Here is a 21,458-nt window from a genome sequence, read left to right as displayed (position 1 = left end):
AAAGAAATAAAAGTTAGGTTTAAAATTAGAAAAATAGGGGTAAATAATAAGGTAACCATAAAGTAGACAAACTATCCTACTCATCAAAATAAAATACAAGAAAAAATTAGAGACTCAGCAGAAACAAAATCAACAACAATGAAAATGAGGAAAGGACAATATATTATCTACTAAGCACAAAAAATTAGTGGGAAAAAGAAACTGTCAAGAACACCCAAAAAAAGACATGAAAATGACAGCACTAAATTCATACCTATCCAAAATTACGCTGAATGCAAACGGACTAAATGCACCAATAAAGAGACAGGAAGTGGCAGAATGCATTAAAAAAACATGATCCGTCTATATGCTAGCTACAGGAGACACACCTTAGACTTAGAGGCTCAAACTAAAACTCAAAGAATGGAAAAAAAATATATCAAGCAAACAACAATCAAAAAAGAGCAGGAGTGGCAATATTATTTTCTGACAAAAGAGACTTTAAAGTTAAATCCATCATAAAGGATAAGGAAGGACACTATATAATGATTAAAGGGACAAAACACCAAGAAGATATAACCATACTAAATGTTTATACAGCCAATGACAGGGCTGCAAGATACATAAAACAAACTCTATCAGCATTGTAAAGTGAGATAGGCAGCTCCACAATAATAGTAGGAGACTTCAACACACCACTTTCGGTGAAGGACAGGACACCCAGAAAGAAGCTCAATAAAGACATGGAAGATCTAAATGCCACAATCAACCAACTTGACCTCATAGACATATACAGAACACTCCACCCAATATCAACCAAGTATACTTTCTTTTCTAGTGCACAATGAACATTCTCTAGAGTAGACCACGTAACAGATCATAAAGCAAGCATTAGCAGAATCCAAAACATTGAAATATTACAAAGCATCTTCTCTCACCATAAGGCTATAAAAGTGGAAATCAATAACAGAAAAAGGGGGGAAAAGAAATCAAACACTTGGAAACTGAACAACACCCTGCTCAAAAAAGACTGGATTATAGACAACATTAAGGATGGAATCCAAAGAGAATGAAAACACTTACTATCAGAGCCTTTGGGACACAGCGAAAGGAGTACTCAGAGGTCAACTTATAACAATAAATGCACACATCCAAAAAGAAGAAAGGGCCAAAATCAAAGAATTATCCCTACAACATGAACAAACAGAAAGAGAGCAACAAAAGAAACCCTCAGGCACCAGAAGAAAAAAAAAAAGAATAAAAATTAGAGGAGAACTAAATGAAACAGGAAAACAATTTAAGGAATTACTGAGACCAAAAGCTTGTTCTTTGAGAAAAATCAACAAAATTGATAAACCTTTGGCCTAACTGACAAAAGAAAAACAGGAGAGGAAGCAAATAACCCAAATAAGAAATAAGATGGTTGATATTACAACAGGCCAAATGAAATTAAAATAATCATATCAAATTACTAAGAAAAACTGTAACAAATTTGAAAACCTAGAAGAAATGGATGAATTCCTAGAAACACACTACCTACCTAAACTAACACAGAGGTAGAACAACTAAATAGACCCATAACAAAAGAAGAGATTGAAAAGGTAATCAAAAAACTCCCAGTAAAAAAAAGCCCTGGCCCTGATGGCTTCACTGCTGAGTTCTACCAAACTTTCAGAGAAGAGTTAACATCACTACTACTAACGGTATTTCAGAGCACAGAAAAGGATGGAATACTACCAAACTCATTCTATGAAGCCAGCATATCCCTGATACCAAAACCAGGTAAAGATACCACAAGAAAAGAAAATTACAGACCTATATCTCTCATGAACATAGATGCAAAAATCCTTAACAAAATTCTAGCCAAAGAATTCGACAACATATCAAAACAATAATTCACCATGACCAAGTGGGATTAATACCAGGTATGCAGGGATGGTCCAACATTAGAAAAACAATTAATGTAATCCATCATATAAATAAAACAAAAGATAAGAACCACATGATTTTATCATTTGATGCAGAAAAAGCATATGACAAAGTTCAACACCCATACATGATAAAAACTCTCAGCAAAATAGGCGTAGAAGGAAAATTCCGCAACATAATAAAGGCCATTTATACAAAGCCAATAGCCAACATCATCCTAAAATGGAGAGAGTCTGAAAGCATTCCCATTGAGATCGGGAACCAGACAAGGACGCCCTTTATCACCACTCTTATTCAACAGTGTGCTGGAGGTCCTAGCCAGAGCAATTAGGCTAGATAAAGAATAAAAAGGGCATCCAGATTGGAAAGGCCCCCAGACCAGTGCTGTCAAGTCGATTCCGACTCATAGCGACCCTATAGGACAGAGTAGAGCTGCCCCATAGAGTTTCCAAGGAGCGCCTGGAGGATTCAAACTGCTGACCCTTTGGTTACCAGCCGTAGCACTTAACCACTATACCACCAAGGTTTCCTAGATTGGAAAGGAAGAAGTAAAATTATCTCTATTTGCAGACGACATGATCTTATACACAGAAAACCCTAAGGAATCCTCAAGAAAACTACTGAAACTAATAGAAGAATTCAACAGAGTATCGGGATACAAGATAAACATACAAAAAATCAATTGGATTCCTCTACACCAACAAAAAGAACATCAAAGAGGAAATCACCAAATCAATACCATTTACAGTAGCCCCCAAGAGGATAAAATACATAGGAATAAATCTTACCAGAGATGTAAAAGACTTATACAAAAAAAACCACAAAACACTTCTGCAAGAAACCGAGAGAGACCTACATAAGTGCAAAAACATACCTTGCTCATGGATAGGAAGACTTAACATTATAAACATGTCTATTCTGCCAAAAGCGAGCTATACATTTAATGCAGTTCCAATCCAAATTACAATGACATTCTTTAATGAGATGGAGAAACGAATCACCAACTTCATATGGAAGGGAAAGAGGCCCCGGATAAGCCAAGCATTACTGAAAATGAAGAACAAAGTGGGAGGCCTTACTTTACCTGATTTTAGAACCTATTATACTGCCACAGTAGTCAAAACAGCCTGGTACTGGTACAATAACAGACACATAGACCAGTGGAACACAGTTGAGAATCCAGACATAAATGCATCCACATATGAGCAGTTGATATTTGACAAAGCCCCCAAAAACAGTTAAATGGGGGAAAAGACAGTCTTTATAACAAAAGGTGCTGGCATAACTGGATATCCATCTGCAAAAAAAATGAAACAAGGTCCATACGTCACTCCTTGCACAAAAACTAACTCAAAATGGATCAAAGACCTAAATATAAAATCTAAAACGATAACGATCATGGAAGAAAAAATAGGGACAATGTTAGGAGCCCTAATACATGGCACAAAGAGTATACAAAACATTACTAACAATGCAGAAGGAAAACTAGATAACCGGGAGCTCCTAAAAATCAAACACCTATGCTCATCCAAAGGCTTCACCAAAAGTGTAAAAAGACTACGTACAGACTGGAAAAAAGTTTTTAGGTATGACTTTTCCGATCAGCACCTGATCTCTAAAATCTACATGATACTGCAAAAACTCAACTACAAAAAGACAAATAACCCAATTAAATAATGGGCAAAAGATATGAATAGACACTTCACTAAAGAAGATATTCAGGTAGCTAACAGATATACGAGGAAACACTCACGATAAGTAGCCATTATACAAATGCAAATCAAAAGTACAATGAGATTTCATCTCACTCCAAGAAGGCTTGCATCAGTCCAAAAAACACAAAACGATGAATGTTGGAGAGGCTGTGGAGAGAATGGAACGCTTATACACTGCTGGTGGGAATGTAAAATGGTACAACCACTTTGGAAATCGATTTGGCGCTTCCTTAAAAAGTTGGAACTAGAACTACCATATGATCCAGCAATCCCACTCCTTGGAATATATCCTAGAGAAATAAGAGCCTTTACACAAACAGATAATATGCACACCCATGTTCATTGCAGCCCTGTTTACAATAGCAAAAACATGGAAGCTACCAAGGTGCCCATCAATGGATGAATGGATAAATAAATTATGGTATATTCACACAATGGAATACTATGCATTGATAAAGAACAGTGATGGGTATGTGAAACATTTCATGACATGGAGGAATCTGGAAGGCATTGTGCTGAGTGAAATTAGTCAGTTGCAAAAGGACAAATATTGTATAAGACCACTATTATAGGAACTGAAGAAATAGTTTAAACAGAGAAGAAAATATTCTTTGATTGGGCGAGAGGGTGGGAGGGAGGGAGGGAGGGTGGGAGAGGGGTATCTACTAATTAGATCTTAGATAAGAACTACTTTAAATGATGGGAAAGATAACACACAATACAGGTGGCATCAGTACAACTTGGACTAAACCAAAAGCAAAGACGTTTCTGGAATAAAGTGAATGTTTCGAAGGCCAGCGTAGTAGGGGCGAGGGTTTGGGGACCATGGTTTCAGGGGACATCTAAGTCAATTGGCGTAATAAAATCTATTAAGAAAACATTCTGCATCCCACCTTGGAAAGAGGCGTCTGGGGTCTTAAATGCTAGCAAGTGGCTATCTGAGATGCATCAATTGGTCTCAACCCACCTGGATCACAGGAGAACGAAGAAGAACAAGGTCACAAGGTAATTATGAGCCAAAGAGACAGAAAGGGCCACGTAAACCAGAGACTACATCAGCCTCAGCCCAGAAGAGCTCTATGGTGCCCGGCTGCAACGGATGACTGCCCTGACAGGGAACACAACAGAGAACCCCTGAGGGAGCAGGAGAACAATGGGATGCAGACCCCAAGTGCTTATAAAAAGACCACACTTAATGGTCTGACTGAGAGTAGAAGGACCATGGTGGTCATGGCTCCCAGACCTTCTGTTTTCCCTGGGCAGGAACCATTCCCAAAGCCAAGTCTTCAGACAGGGTTTGGACTGGACAATGGGTTGGAGAGGGATGCTGGTAAGGAATGAGCTTCTTGGATCAGGTGGACACTTGAGACTATGTTGGCATCTCCTCCCTGGAGGGGAGATTAGAGGGCAGAGGGTTTAGAAGCTGACAAAATGGACCGGAAAAGACAGAGTGGAAGGAGGGAGCGGGCTGCCTCATTAGGGGGAGAGCAATTGGGAGTAAGTAGCAAGGTGTATATAAGTTTTTGTGTGAGAAACCGACTTGATTTGTAAACTTTCACTTTAAGCACAATAAAATTAGAAAAAAAAAGATTTACAGCCTTGGAAACCCTGTGGGGCAGTTCTACTCTGTCCTAGAGGGTTGCTTAGAGTAGGTATAGACTCGACAGCAATGGGTTTGGTTTTTTTTGTTGTTGTTTTGCTCAATAATGATTCTAACAACAGATTTTATCTTTAAAGTTGTTTGTGAATTGTTAATAGAAAAAAAAGAATATGTCAGAGATACTGTTTGAGGTGAAATCATTAAAATGTTGGTTTATAATATGGTTGCTTCGTAACCACACATTTTATATGTAGCTGATGCATAACAAAATTGCATTTAATCTTGAAATCATTCACTTGCAACATGTTGGTATCTAATTAGACAAGATCTTGCCCCATATTTCTTTAAATAATGATACTATCTTCTTCCACATGAGGGATCCTCATGTTATATTACCAATTTTGAAAACATAGAAATTGAGAGAGCTGCTGTGTTTTAAAATTAATTTTAATAAGAAGAAAATATCCCCCTTGCAATAATTTAATTAGGATTCAAAATGTGAAATCCATAGTTCAGCTGGGTGCTCATCTCTCTAAATATTTAGTGATCACAATAACTGTTATTGCTTTAAGCACTGTCCTTGGCTTCTAAAACTAGAGAGATATCAGATCTCACTGTATAATTCTTCACATACTGTCAGTTACTTACTCTTCATTTTCTTATTTTAGTTACCAGTTGTTTGTCATTGATACAGCTTCTTTTTATAAAAGCTAATGGGCAACGTTAATGTGGCAGCACAAGCTCACCTACACAAGATTCTAGTCCACAGTTGATTTATGAACTCCTGAATTTTCTAAGTACATCAGTTTTACCCAGAGAGCACTTAAACTTAAACCTTGTTGAAAGCCTTGGGAATAAAGATGATTATACTCTTCATTCAAGGAAAATATTCATAGGAGTCTCTCCTTTAATGCTGAGAATGGTAACTTCCCTGAAAAATAAGCAGAAAAGTTTCAATTCACCCCAATTTTTTCTCTTGGCCTTGGGAACTTTGCCAAGTGGAGGATATTTGGACTTTCTTTTTATATGGCTTTCCCAGCTGTCTTTCACTCAGTTAAAGAGCTATGCCTTTAGCTGGCTGGCCTGAAGGTTTTGGGAAGGGTTTACGTTCTTTTCTTTATACAATATGCTGGTTACAAGCTGGCTCGAAAGCCGTCCAGAACAATTGGACAAAGTCTATCTTCCTGAGACAGCCTCTCAAGTCCCTCCATCTGCCACTTCTCAGCCCTGCCACCTGTCCAAATTCTTTATGACCTTTGCTTCTCTGAGCCCTTATAACACTCTGTGAACTCTGCATCACATTTTTTTAATTAACTTTTATTGAGCTTCAAGTGAACGTTTACAATTCAAGTCAGTCTGTCACATATAAGTTTACATACATCTTACTCCGTACTCCCACTTGCTCTCCCCCTAATGAGTCAGCCCTTCCAGTCTCTCCTTTCGTGACAATTTTGCCAGCTTCCCACTCTCTCTATCCTCCCATCCCCCCTCCAGACAGGAGATGCCAACACAGTCTCAAGTGTCCACCTGATATTATTAGCTCATTCTTCATCAGCATCTCTCTCCCACCCACTGTCCAGTCCCTTTCATGTCTGATGAATTGTCTTCAGGGATGGTTCTTGTTCTGTGCCAACAGAAGGTTTGGGGACCATGGCCGCCGGGATTCCTCTAGTCTCAGTCAGACCATTAAGTCTGGTCTTTTTATGAGAATTTGGGGTCTGCATCCCACCGATCTCCTGCTCCCTCAGGGGTTCTCTGTTGTGCTCCCTGTCAGGGCAGTCATCGATTGTGGCCGGGCACCAACTAGTTCTTCTGGTCTCAGGATGATGTAGGTCTCTGGTTCATGTGGCCCTTTCTGTCTCTTGGGCTCTGAGTTATCGTGTGACCTTGGTGTTCTTCATTCTCCTTTGATCCAGGTGGGTTGAGACCAATTGATGCATCTTAGATGGCCGCTTGTTAGCATTTAAGACCCCAGACGCCATATTTCAAAGTGAGATGCAGAATGTTTTCATAATAGAATTATTTTGCCAATTGACTTAGAAGTCCCCTTAAACCATGGTCCCCAAACCCCCGCCCTTGGTCCGCTGACCTTTGAAGCATTCATTTTATCCCAGAAACTTCTTTGCTTTTGGTCCAGTCCAATTGAGCTGACCTTCCATGTATTGAGTGTTGTCCTTCCCTTCACCTAAAGCTCTGTATCACATTTTAAAGTGTGTGCGTGTCTGTGTGAGAGAGAGAGAGTTTGAGAGAGGGAGAGAAATAAGTCCTGCTAAGACTGGTTTCCCTAATATTAAGGACCAGGTCTTATACAATATTCTGTGCTGCATAAAACATTACATAGTACTTAGCACATAGAGAGTATTCAAATATCTATCTCTTCTCTCAATTAATGATTGTTAACACTTGAGTGTATATGCTGTATTATTTTCATTTGACTTACATGTGAACATTTTACTTTTCTCATCAATAATAGGTTACGTAAGGGTAGGTATTACAGTCTATGCTTTCTTTTATATTGAGAAGCCTCACATAGGACTGCTTACAAAGTAGGTGCTCAAAAAATGTACTTTTTGACTTACAATATGTCCGAAATTGTATGCTTTATGTGCATTCTATCTTAAAGAGAAACTTATAAATTAGTTACCATTATTACCATCCTTATAATAGTGAAGAAATTGAAGTTTAGACACTTTCTCAAAGTCATAAAATAGAATAACTGAGATTCAAACCCAGGCTAAGTGTAAACATTATTCATTCAACACAATATACTGCCACTCACTTCCCCACCATCATGAACAAACAGGCACTTCTGATCCCACGAACTTTATATAAAGATGCTCTGTTCTCTAAATGCACTTAAATCTGATTAAATAAATCATAATTATGCTTTACATATATTCCTTGATACCTGTCCAGCCCAATTCTTGCACCAATCTGTAGGTAAAACATGGTATCAATGAAAGAAAAAATGGCAACATGTCTTTTTTAATTGTGAATTTTTTAATTTTTATATCAGTTTCCAGAAGGAGTGCTCATAGCCTCTCTCCTGAGTCTTCAAGTCTAGTTTCTAAATGCTGTCCTTAATATTATGTTCTGTGTAGGGTTTTCCACACTCTTCTTAATAATATGATTATTGCAAGTGATTGAATAATAATTACAATTATTGGTGATCTTCACTTTGGGTAGCCACATACTTCCATTATAGATGTTGCTAACTCAACTTACATGGAAGATAGAAGCTACTCTCATATTTTTTCCTCACTCCACTTTCTATAGTTACTTTGTGAAATTGATGAGTATAGTGTGTGTGTGTGTGTGTGTGTGTGTGTGTGTGTGTGTGTGGTGGGGACAGAGGAATGGGGGCTTATTTTTCTGTAGGACACTTTGGACCGTTTTTGTGGGTAGCCCAATGAACCAGATCATCTGCTTCTAATAGCTCTTCTCTCACAGCCCAGTGAAACCTAGGCCAGTCACAAAGAGATGTTAATCCTAGTCTTAAAATAGTGCATTCTGTCAAGACCCACAGACTGTGCTTTAGCAACTGGCATTTCAGTGCTTCTTTTGCACATAATTTTGGGCAACAAATCTACCAGTTTTATCATGAAGGTTGGAATTGCTGCTCTCATAGCAGGAATTGTCGGTACTATTGGCATTATCTTGTTTCTTGCAGCCTTTGGAACAGAATATTGGTTACTTGCCACAGAGATATGTGAAAGTTTTGACTCTAACAATGGAACTTTGGACATTGAAGAAGAGGTAAAAATATAGCTAACGTACTTTTAAAATGGTATGATGTTTAAAATAATTGCCCGTAAAGGAAACCTATGTTTTAACAAATTGACATACTAGCAGTGTAAGATGAACCTTTGGGTTTTCATTTTAGAAAAAATTTTTTAAACATAGAAAATATTTTCCAGGGCTTATTTGTGGATTTGAAATATGAAATACAGAATGAAACTCATAGAAAAGACTTGTATATGAAGTTGAAGGTGAGATATGAAATACAGAATGAACCTCATAGAAAAGACAGGTATATGAGGTGGGAAGTGAGGCAAGCACTTTGGATGCAAATTATTGAAGCTTTATGTTTCGGAAATGTTATTCTTACACTAAAGCCTAATAATCTGTATATTAGTTTGCATAATGCTCTTATTGTTGTGATCTTGTTTTAATTATTTTGTTATTTAAAACTTAGTTGTTGGTTATATATACATATATATATACAGGCCTATTTTTATGTATGTATATATGCATATATATGTATCACCCAGACCCAGTGCCATTGAGTATATACATAAAAAAGTATATACATATATATATATATATAAATGCATAGGAAAAACAAAGCTAATGTAGAGATTTGAGGAGGAAAATAAAAACAAATATTTCTATCCAATTATTAAGTAAATTTGAAACATGTTTGTTTAGACTTGGGCTCTCATGAGGAAAACATTTCTCTTTCAGGACAGCTGATAGTTGCCTTGTTTGGTTATACCTTTAATCCAGTAGAAAAGGGTATTTTATGATAAATTTACATATGAACTAAATTTTTTTTCTCAAGCTTCAATGTTAGTAAATTCAAATATAATCATGTTACAAAACAATATTCATCATCTTTTATTAAACCATCCTTATTGTCTTAGAATGTCTTCATATGGAAAAAAATGTATTTATATATATATTTAGCCATTTGAGGGGGTTCTCCAGTAAAGAAGGAAAGCTGTTGCTCCTCTGAAGAAACAGTCAATACCTCAGAGCTCCCCAAATCAAACTGCTCCAGATTGTCCTGTATGAGAAGTGTAGAAATGCTGAAGTCTTGGTGCTGAGAAAACTCAGAGGCTGATTAAAGTTTTCTTTCATGCCGTTGTTTGTTGTTTGGTTTGCCATTTTTCCTTTCTGAGAGGATTCCATTTCTGCATTTCTCAACTATTCCATGCTCTTCACTACTCCACTCAGTGTTATTAAAAACCTGCTGCCAGCTAAAATGGTGATATACTTATCCATCCCTAGGTGATGGATTAGGCTTAAAGTGCTACTACTCCCAAGGGTATTTGCCTTTTAAAGAGATTGAAGAAATAAATCTCTAATGGTAGATTCAGGCTGCAGTAATCTTGGCCAGAGAGATATTTTTAAAGGGAATACTTCCCTGGCAAGTGTAATATCATAGTACTTAGGCTGCCACCTACTCCATCTGCATTTATCATTAATTGCAAGCCCTAGATAGAAACTGCCGGTTCTCCCTAGAGAACAGTGCTAGATATCTATGAACGGCACTTGCAGACAACAAATATAATCCTAGAATGTTAGAGCTGAAAATCTTAGAAATCATCTAGTCCAAGTTGTTATAAGGGTAGTCGTTTCACTCTCCACCTTGTGCTGTTTTCGTAAGCCTAAGCTAATGGCAGTTCCTGGGTGGTGCAAACAGTTAAAGTGCTCAAATACCAGCCAAAAAGTTGGCGATTCAAAGACTCCCAGAGGTGCCTCAGAAGACATGCCTAATGATCTGCTTTTGAAAGGTCACAGCCTTGAAAACCCTATGAAGCAGTTCTGCACACTTAGGGTCTCCATGAGGCAGAATCGACTCAACGGCAGCTAACAACAACAACAGCAAGCTGATGGCATAGCTTACAAAACATGTATATACAGCAGCGAATACATTGGCTTGTACATAGCTGGCTCTCAGTTAACATTTACTGAATGAATTTTGCAGATGAGGAAATTGATGTCCAAAAAGAGAAAGTGATTTACCCAAGCTCACAGAACTAGTGGCTGAAAAACATGAGAACCTAACATTTTCCTGCATCTCAATGCAATGTTCTGTCCACTGTTTCTTGATGATTTTTTTACTTCAGGCTACATTTTACATTCACTGCATGTTTGTAAGAAGCAAAGATCACATCTACAGCCAAAAGTTTGATGGTTCAAACGGACTCAACGGTGCTTCAGAAGATAGGCCTGGACATGATGTACATATTAGTTTTGCTTGTCACCAGCGTACAGTATACTCTTGTTGAGTGAGGATAACTGAGGCAAGGGCTTGTCCCTGTAATAACTTATTTGCTTGAATAAAGGCATCTCTAATTCATTAAAAGCAGAAGTGCTTTCCAATAAGAGAAAAAATGGGTTTGTGTTTGTGGATTTCATAGACATGCACTTCCTAGCATTTAGATGCATAGAATATTTTTCCATTACATTTGTAAGCAAGGCATAAAAATATTTTTTAAGCTAGCAACTGTTTTAATAACAGAAGGGTAAAAAGAACCTATTGATAATGTTGGTAATTATTATTCTGGACTGCATATATATTGAGCTTTTGGAATAAATAGAACTTGCTGGAAATAAGCAATTAATAAAAATAATGAATCAAAATTTTGAATACTTAGATTTTATTTAATGCATTTAGTTTTGTTTCCTAATATGGAATTACATGGGATGAGAAGGTAGAGTTACATGTATGTGGAGAAAGCAGAGAACAGAATAAAGACATGATGTTTTATGTATTAACTTTTGCTACTCATCATATAATGTACTCTTGTTGAGTGAGGATAATTGAAGAAAGGAGAGAGAAATGCTGGTCCACAGCTAATCCTCTATCTCATGTTGGTTAACAATTCCCACACTTACATTCTACTCTCATATTACACAGCTGTTAGCAAACGGAAAAATTGGCAAATTTCATCCTCAATTTCTTTGTTGGTTGGCCACTGTAGAGCTCAAGAGTATTCAAACTACCACATGCTGTAGAATTCCCTGAGGGAATTTGTTAAAAATGTAGTTTCCTGGCCTTTACTGCCCACAGAGTTTGAGTCAATAAGTCCGAGTCTAGCATTCACGTTGTTAACATTCTGATCCTAAATACTGCTCTATATTACATACAGCAAAAATGTATATATGAAAATTGAAGGTGGTAGAACATAGCCATTATATCGTGAAGTGATTTGGGGAACTGTTGAAAGTTATCTCTACATTGGCCAAATACATTTAGCATATAAAACAGTCACATTCATTTGGTCTCTACTAATTGGAAACCCTCGTGGTGTAGTGATTAAAAGCTATGGCTGCTAACCAAAAAGGTCGGCAGTTTGAATTCACCGGCCTCTCCTTGGAAACCCTATGGGGCAGTTCCTCTCTGTCCTATAGGGTTGCTATGAGTCGGAATCGACTTTACGGCAAAGGGTTTGGTTTTTGGTTTTAATATAGATCAGTAGAAGCTGGGCTGCAATTTCCTTTTTTAAAAAAATATAATTTCCTGTATAAAAATTGCAAATTAAGAGACAGTATAAGCATCAAGCATATTTACAAAACTTAAAAGAAGAAACTGTTGAACTTCCGTCAAACATTTTAGAAATATGCATTTACATCAGAAAACAAAAACAAAAACTATCCTATTAATTAAATTGAGCTCCCTGAGAACTTCTGGAAGGCAATGCCTTTTAAAAATCTAATTTAAATAACTATGCAACACAATCAAATGTAATAAAATAAATCTTTTAATTTAGTCATTATACTAGACATTCTGACCTTACCCTGTACTTTTTGGAATAAGTGAGGCTTGACTGCTCAAATCCTATCTTCCTGGTCACATCTTTTTGAAAAATACTAACAGTGGCGATGTCCTGGTTGCCATATTTTTCAATGCACCTCTGTCCCTCAGAGACCTTTTGTTCAGTTAGACTAATTGAAATGAGCAACATAAACAAACAATGACACTTATGGGTCACAACCCCTTGGCAGTGAGCATGGAAACCGTCTGTGCTCTGATTGATTAGCCAAAATTTACGTTGCAATGGTACTCTAAGACATTATATGGCTAGGCATATAGAAGAAATATATAACCTTTAAGGAAAATAAAATTTTAAACTGTATCATGTGTACCTTAGTGTAGGATTGGAGTGCTAATCCATTGGTCACATTGCACAAAATGAATGGGCTCGTTCTTGGATTCTTCTACAATTCAGGGGTAGGTGAAACTTACGATCTCCATTTAAATTGCTATTGATTGGGCAACTAGTGAAGCAAAGATATGTATAGAGCCTGTTCTAAGCCTAACACTGTGTATCCACATGTGCTTATTCTTTATTTAAAAAAATTCTATATTTAAAACTTTTTATTAAGGCAGAATTTCAAAAATAATAATTGAGTAGTGTAATGATCACCCATCTACCCACCACCAAACTTCAAAGATATCACCGTTTTTCCATTCTATTTTTTCAAGTAATATAAAGTGTTGTTAACCAAAATACAGTCCACAGACAAGCAGCAATGGCATTGCCTGGAAGCTTGTTAGAAATGCCAAAGTTTGGGCCTCTCCCTAGATGTAATAAACCAGAATGTGCATTTTAACAAGATCCCTAGTTGATTTGTATGCACATTAAAATTTGGGGATCATTTCCTATAAATGCTCTTCCTACCCTGCAGACACATAGTATCTCACCTGTTGTGGAATTCTGTGCAAAACGAGACTTCATTTGTGGAACCAGAATTTCAAAAGTTTAAGTATTTCTTTTTTCATAGTATGATGAAGATGTGAGAGACTATGAGGAAATGTCCATAACATACCATCATGAAGGCTTCTTCTGGAGGTGTTGGTTCTTTGGAGATGGTTCACAGACTTCAGTCTGGAGATATTGGTTTAGTGAGTATTAGAAATAAGAAGCTATTGTGTGGTATTTTAAAGTCATGGTTTCAATTTCAAAAATAATCTCATATAAAAATTGGAGGGAACACTTACCAGGGACGTATACTAAATTTGAAAAGCCCAAAATGGGGTTATTATTTTTATTTGGTGTTTGGTTTAGAAGGCAAATGGTTATTTTGAAGCCATCAGATCATATTTGGCTTAGAGTGAGACATAAAATCATCCATGTTTCTTCCAAGATAACAGTTGTCTTAGAAAGCTATTAACGTCTTTCTCTATGATTATAACTTGCTAGGTGGAATTAAAGTCAATAGAATTGCAACATAGTTTTAAATTTAAGGTCCTTCTTTAGTTTATCCTAAATTATTACAAGAATCATAATATTTTTAAGAACTGACCAAGATTTTACTTACTTGCTGAAATGATTTTATACACTGGAGACAGGGCTTCCAGTCCTAGCTTTGCTACTTTGTTACTTTGGGTAATTTGCTTAACCAATTGTTGCTTATTTCTTCATTATCATGATGATTGCCAACCTGTTATTAATGTTAACTTAATAACACAACCAAGGAGGTTCTTAAAAAAATAAGCCCTGCCTTTTTCTCTTTTTCTACATATTCTCTCCTTCCATTGAGCTGCAAATCAAATTAATAGCAATTTATGAGTTTAGGTTCTGAGGGAAATTAGAATTGAGACATGGTCACAGACCATATCTAACTAACTGTTTTGGACACATAAGAGCTCTTAAAATATTTTATAAAATTAGCATGTAGAATCTTAATCTAATATACTACTCCTTTAGACACTCTTGGTCACTGCTGTAACACTAGAACATATACATGAAGGTGTTAGTACTATTTGTTCTTAATGATCCAATAATCTAGGCATCTTATTTGCTGATGTGTCTAAGAGGCTATTGCTTCCTACAATAAGTAATGTATTTATAATGTCAATACAAAGCAACAAAAACTGCTGCTCATAGAGACCCTATAGGACAGAATAGAACTGCTCCACAGGGTTTCCAAGGATGTAAATCTTTATCAAAGCAGACTGCCACACCTTTCTCCCATGGAGTGGCTGGTGGGTTTGGACCACCAAGCTTTTGAATAGCTGCCAAGCACTTTAACCACTGCTCCACCAAAGCTACCTCGATACAAATAGAGTCCTAAAATATTTAAGGATTCATCAGGGAGCAGATTTACTCAAGGAAATACTTAGCAAGTGCAGCATGTATTTGTAGTACTGCACTGTTTTAAGGCTAAGATAGATACAAACAAGTCTTTGGATACAATTCATGACCTCTAAGAGTTTATAACTTATAATTGGGGTCAAGGCATAAACATGTTTAACAAATATGATAACACAAGACAGGATGAAGGTGATGTCACAAGGTGGTATAGACTATATACTATGAGTTATAAAGGCATTGAATGTTTGCAATTTCATAGAAAAGAGAGGGATAAATAAGAATTGTGGTGATTACATTTTCCTGTGTATCTGAAGATTACTCTGATTGCCATGGAAGGTTCATGTAGGGATGTAGTTGGAGATCAGGTTTGAATCATAGATTCAGGTCAGACAGTGAAGAACCATGAATGACCAGCAGTTGGAAAAAACAAATCTGGGAGTACAATGCCTTTATTAAAAATATCTTCATTTAATACGCTGTGTAAGCTCTACTAAAAGCTTTTTTAAAATCAGGTGTTTTGAATAATTTTATGACAAAAAAATGAACATATTTTATATTCTTTTACAATCAGTTGGAAAGATCAGAAATCATATATACTAAAGTGCTATTTAGTTAGGTGGAACTTCTGGACTGAATGGAGTAAGGAGCTCGGCAGACACTTTCCCAAGCAAAAAATTTAACTGACAAAAATTATTAAAAAATATTCAAACTCTCTGGAATTTGTTGTATGGGCATACAGCCAATAGATAAATATTTATTCACAAATATACACTAATCATGGTAATAACAATATTACTCTGTTGCACTTGACCCATGCTTCAGAAACCCTGGTTGCATAGTGGTTAAGAACTACGGCTGCTAAACAAAAGGTTGGCAGTTTGAATCCACCAGGCGCTCCTTGGAAACTCTACAGGGCACTTCTACTCTGTCCTACAGGGCTGCCATGAGTCGGAATCAAGTCAATGGCAATGGGTTTGGTTTTTAACAGGTATGGGGCAGTCTACTTTGTCCCGTAGGGTAGCTATGAGTCAGATTCAACTCAATGGCATACAACAAAAACAATACTCCGTTACATCCCTGCCCAGCTCTGTGTTACAGAAGCTCCACATCATTTGTCTGTAGCCAAAAATACAGGAGTTTCTTCCCCCCCCCCCAATTTGCAATCTGAGGCTATCATTTCATCCCTTTCATTCCAGGAGAAGTAAGCTGCTGGTGTTTCTTCTCCACCTCCTGTCCACGAGTTGCAGAAGCTGTATTCTGGGAATGCAGCAGACAGGACTGGGTCTCCCTTCCCAGACTAAGCCCCACTCATAGGGTGAAAGCTCTACCTCAGGTGCAGCAGGGTGAGAATAGTGTGCCATGATTGTCCCTGTCCCAGTTTGCTCATAATGGAAGAGGTTCAAAGCTGGGTGGGGCAAGCCAAGAAAATAAGAGGCTACCACCTACCCTCCCAGCCCCATCTCATAGAGTTGGGGTGTCATTCTGGAAAAAGTAGCTCCATTCCCAGGCCTGGTGTAATAGTGCAGGGTTTCCTCCCAGGATGAAAGGCAGCAGGAGCCACAGGCCATAGGAACAAAGAGCTCCAAACCTCTGCCTGAAGAACGGATTTTATTTGAAACAAAAAGTGGAGAACTCCATGCCTATGAGTGTTGTAAAAAAAAACAACAGAAGTCTTGTCAGAGAGCAATTAAGAGGAGTCTGGTAGCTCTGTGGAGTTCTGGTGGCACAGTGGTAAAGAGCTCAGCTGATAACCAAAAAGGTCAACAGTTCGAATACACCAGCCACTCATTGGAAACCCTATAGGACAATTCTACTCTGTCTTATAGGGTCAATATGAGTCAGAATTGACTCAATGACAACAGTTTTTTATGGGTAACTTCATGGCACAAGCAAAAAAGCAGCCAGAAGTTTAATAGAGCCAGGAGAAAAGCAGCCAATAAGATCCCTCCTGGGAGCACGGTCAATTCTAGGGTAAGTGAAGGCTGTATATATGTGCTAGGTTGCACCTACTTGGGAACAATCAGAGCAGGGTGTGGAGAAGACTTGGAACCATGAACCTCAGCAACATAAATATTATAGAGTACCAGAAGGAGAAGAGACAGAGAAAAGGGTAGAAAAATATTAGAAGAAATAATGACATAAACATTCCAAAATTTAGAGAAAAACATTAATCTACACATCAAGAAGCTCAACAAACTCCAAGTAGAAAAAACACAGAGATTCACACTCAGACACATCCTGGTCAAAATGTTGAAAGCTAAAGACAGAGAAAATGTTGAAAGGAGCAAGAGAAAAATAACTGTACAAGAAACCAAATAACCCATTGCCTTTGAGTTGATTCTGACTCAGAGCTACCCTATAGGACATAATTGAACCGTCCCATAGGGTTTCCAAGGCTGTAATCTTTATGGGAGCAGACTGCCATATCTTTCTCCCATGGAGCAGCCAGTAGGTTTGAACCACTGACCTTTCAGTTAGCAGCCACCAGGTGTCCTTCCTGTATACAAGGGAACATCCAAAATATTAAGAGCTAACTTCTCTTCAGAAACAATTGAGGCCAGAAAATAATGGAATGACATATTCAAAGTGTTGAAAGTTAAAAAAGCAAACAACAAAAAAAAACACTGTCAACCAAAATCTAACATCTATCAAAACTATCTTTCAAAAAATGAAGGCAAGGTAAAGACATTCTTAGATAAATAAAAACAAAAGAATTTGTCATTAGTAGGCCTGCCTTACAAGAAATTCTAAAGGAAGTTCTTCAGGCTGAAAACAAGTGACACAGATAGTAATTTGAATCCACATGAAAAAACAGAGTACTAGTTAAAGGTATATGTAGGTAAGTACAGAAGATAATATAATTGTATTTTTGAACCTATAAAATACAGAAATGTGATACACTTGACAATAACAGCACAAAGGAGGTGGATGGAAGCATAGTTGTATTTGAGTAAGGAAATTTTACCAGATGGTAACTCAAATTCAAGGAAGAAATGAAGAGAATCAGAAATCATAAAATGAAAGTTAGTATAACAAACTCTGTAAATACAAATGAAGGAGCCCTGGTGGCACAGTGGTTAAGCGCTTGGCTGCTAATCAAAAGGTCAACGATTCTAATCCACCCAGCAGCTCTGTGGGAGAAAAGACCTGGTGATCTGCTCCCACAGAGATTGCAGCCTAGGAAACCCTTTGGGGCAGTTCTCTGTCCTATAGGGTTGCTATGAGTCAGAATCGACTGATGGCACCTAACAACAATATAAATATATACTAGTGCTTCTTCTATCAACTTCTTAAAAAACTTGAAGTAATAACTACAACAATGAATTTTGGGGTTCTTAACATGTTTGGACATAATACATATGTAAGAGTAACAGCCCCCCCCCCAAAGAAAAAGATGGGGAGAGAATGAAGATATATAGCATTAAACTTGTAAAAAAAATCCATTGCTGTCGAGTTGATTCCAACTCACAGCAACCCTACAGGACAGAGTAGAGCCCCTAAGCATTTCCAGGGAGCAGCTGGTGGATTCCAATTGCTGATCTTTTGGTTAGCAGACAAGCTCTTAACCACTGGAACTAAGTCAGTTTAAATCTGAAGTTGATTCTGATAAGTAAAAACTTGTGCTATAATTTTTAGAGTAACATCTAAGAAAATAACTAAAGTTTAAAAACTATTAAAGGATAAAAATGTTACACAAGAAAATGTCTACTTAATATAAAAGAGAATACAGAACTACAAAATATATGAGACATATAGAAAAAAAAGCAAAATGGCAGATGTAAGTCTAATACTTATAATAGCATTACATATTGCAAGGTGTGGAATCACCTTACTAAAAAGAGCTACTTGGCCTTTTGATGCTAGTTCCAAAACCCCACCTGGCCTGACCTTTAGCGGGATTGGCTCGGGAAACCTGAATAGTCTGACCTTTACCCAGATTGCCTGGGGAGCCCCAACCAGGAACTGACCTTTACTTGGATTGGCTGGAGGTAGGTGGGCACCCCTACCCAATTGACCTTTACCAGGATTGGCTGGTGGGCCCCGCCTGGTCTGATCTTTACTGAGGTTGGCTGGGAGGGCCCCACCCTGTACTTGGCCTTTACATGGATTGTCTGGAGGGCCCCACCTGCAGACTGATAAAAACCCTAGAACACAGAGGCTCAGATTATGCCTCCTGATTGATGAGATCCTGGAGAGAAGTGCATGCTTTGGACACAGGTCCCTAAACTACTATCCTCTCAGACTGTGTAAACCTGTGATGGCGATGGAGGCAGCAACTACGATGGTACCAGAAGGAGTGGAGACAATGAGGAGACCCAGACTGTGCCATCAGAGTGTAAGACCAAACTTCCACCTAGAGCTGAGAAAAACCAAACCAAACCCAGTGCCATCGAGTCGATTCCGGCTCATAGTGACCCTATAGAGGAGCAATCAAATGCCAAAGTCTGCCAGGTGACTTCATTGAGTTTCCTGTTAGAAAGTTTCCTAATGGGTGAGAAAGAACATTTGCTTCAACAAGGGTAAATGGGTCCCCTCTGAGACATAAGAGGGTCTCCGTTTAGACGCTGAGGCCTTGTGCTGGGACCCCTCCCTAATCTTTTCTTTTGTATATCTTTGACTCTGTTTATATCCTTCTCTGTTATTAAAGTTGTTATTGTAGTTAAGTTGTTTCCATGAGTTCTCTGTGACAGTTCCAATGAATTATCAAACTCGAGTGCCATTGGGGTGGGTGACGGATGCTGTCACAAATGGTGAAGTTGGAGAATGGGGATATATTTGATCTCCACCTCAGAGGAAACAGCTTTGTTCTGATTCTCACTCTCCGAGTTATCCTTTCAAATACAAATGGAATGCACTCAAGAAAAAAAAACCCGAAGATTGTCAGGTTGGATTAAAAAAGAACACTCAACTATATACTATCTACAGGAAGTACACTTTAGATTAAAATACAAATAGGTTGAAGGCGAAAAGATAAAAAATGATATACAATTCAAACAACAACTCTAAGAGAGCTGGAGTGGCCACACTAATATCAGACATCTGATGCTCTAAAACAGAACAAAAATACGTTACTAGAGATAAAGAGAAACATTTCATAATGAGAAAAGGGCCAATCCATCAGAAATGTATAAGAATTATAACCATTTATGTATCTAATAACAGAGCCCTAAAATACATGAGGCAAACATTGATATAACAGAAGGGAGAAAGAGATAATGCAACAATAATAGTTGTATACTCTATACCCCACTTTCAATAATGGATAGAATAATGAGGCAGAATATCAACAAGGAAATAGAAGACTTGAACAACACTATAAGCAAACTGGACCCAACAGACATGTACAGAACACTCCACCCAACAACATCAGAATAACCCAGTGCCGTTGAGTCTATTCTGACTCATAGCGACCCTATCGGACAGAGTAGAACTGCCCCATAAAGTTTCCAAGGAGCATCTGGTGGATTTGAACTGCCGACCTTTTGATTAGCAGCTGTAGCACTTAACCACTACGCCACCAGGGTTTCCAACATCAGAATATGTATCCTTAATTGCTCACGGAAGAATCTCCAGTATAGAGTATGTGCTAGGCCATAACACAAGCCCTAATAATTTAAAAAGGACTATATTCATAGATAGTATGTTTTCTTACCAAAATGGAATGGAATTAGAAATTAAAAGAAAGAAAAAAAAAAGTTAAATGGAATGGAATTAGAAATTAAAAACAGAAGGAAATTTGAGAAATCCACAAATATGAATTAAGCAACACACTCCTTAATGACCAATAGGACAAAGAAGAAATCACGAGGGAATTAGACACTACTTGGGATGAACAAAAAGACACAACATATAAAACCTATGGTATGTAGCTAAAGCAGTGCTAAGAAGTAGATATATAGCTGTAAGCACTTGTTTATATAAAAAAGATCTTAAAAAAATAAACTAATCTTCCACCCTAAAATCTAGAAAAAGGGTAAACTAAATCCAAAACAAGCAAAAGAAGGAAATAAGTACTAGAGAATAGAAAAACAATAGAGAAAAATCAATTAAACCAAAGTTGGTTTTTTTAAGACCAACAAAATTGACAAATCTTTAGAAAGACTGACTGGAAAAAAAAAAAAGAGAAGACTCAAAATACTAAATTCAGGAAAGAAAGTGGGGGAACTGACTAAAAAAAAATAGAGAATCTGAATAGGCCTATAACAACTAAAGAGATTGAATTATTAATAAAAAAAATTTCCCACAAAGAAAAAATTGTGAAAGAAGTAAAATTATCTCTATTTTAGAAGACATTATCCTGTATATAAAAAATTCTAAGGTTTTCAAAATTTTGGGGAACCATGTATCTTATAAAGATTTAATACCCAGAATATTAAAGAACTGCTACAATTTAATTACAAAAAGACA

The 21,458-nt window shown here is 37.3% G+C and overlaps 1 protein-coding gene across 2 annotated transcripts in view; it reads left to right on the top strand.

The window, feature by feature from the left end:
* The window catches only part of LOC126069055 (transmembrane protein 182-like), a 413,220-nt gene that overhangs the window by 320,792 nt on the left and 70,970 nt on the right, over positions 1-21,458 (top strand). Inside the window, exons 10-11 of one of the 2 annotated variants that reach the window (XR_007515820.1) lie at positions 8,894-8,979; positions 13,738-13,808. Coding sequence is in view for 1 of the 2 variants with exons in the window: in XM_049871970.1 (XP_049727927.1) it covers positions 13,768-13,858 (91 nt within the window). In the remaining variant the exon portion in view is untranslated. Of the gene's footprint in view, positions 1-8,893; positions 8,980-13,737; positions 13,859-21,458 lie in introns of those variants that run through there. The other variant, XM_049871970.1, reaches the window with a different exon arrangement.

The sequence above is a fragment of the Elephas maximus genome, chromosome X (genome assembly GCF_024166365.1).
Source record: "Elephas maximus indicus isolate mEleMax1 chromosome X, mEleMax1 primary haplotype, whole genome shotgun sequence".
In the NCBI taxonomy this organism is placed as follows: Eukaryota; Metazoa; Chordata; class Mammalia; order Proboscidea; family Elephantidae; genus Elephas; species Elephas maximus.
The sequence above is the reverse complement of the archived record's forward strand: the minus strand, read 5'-3'. Positions and strand labels throughout refer to the sequence as shown.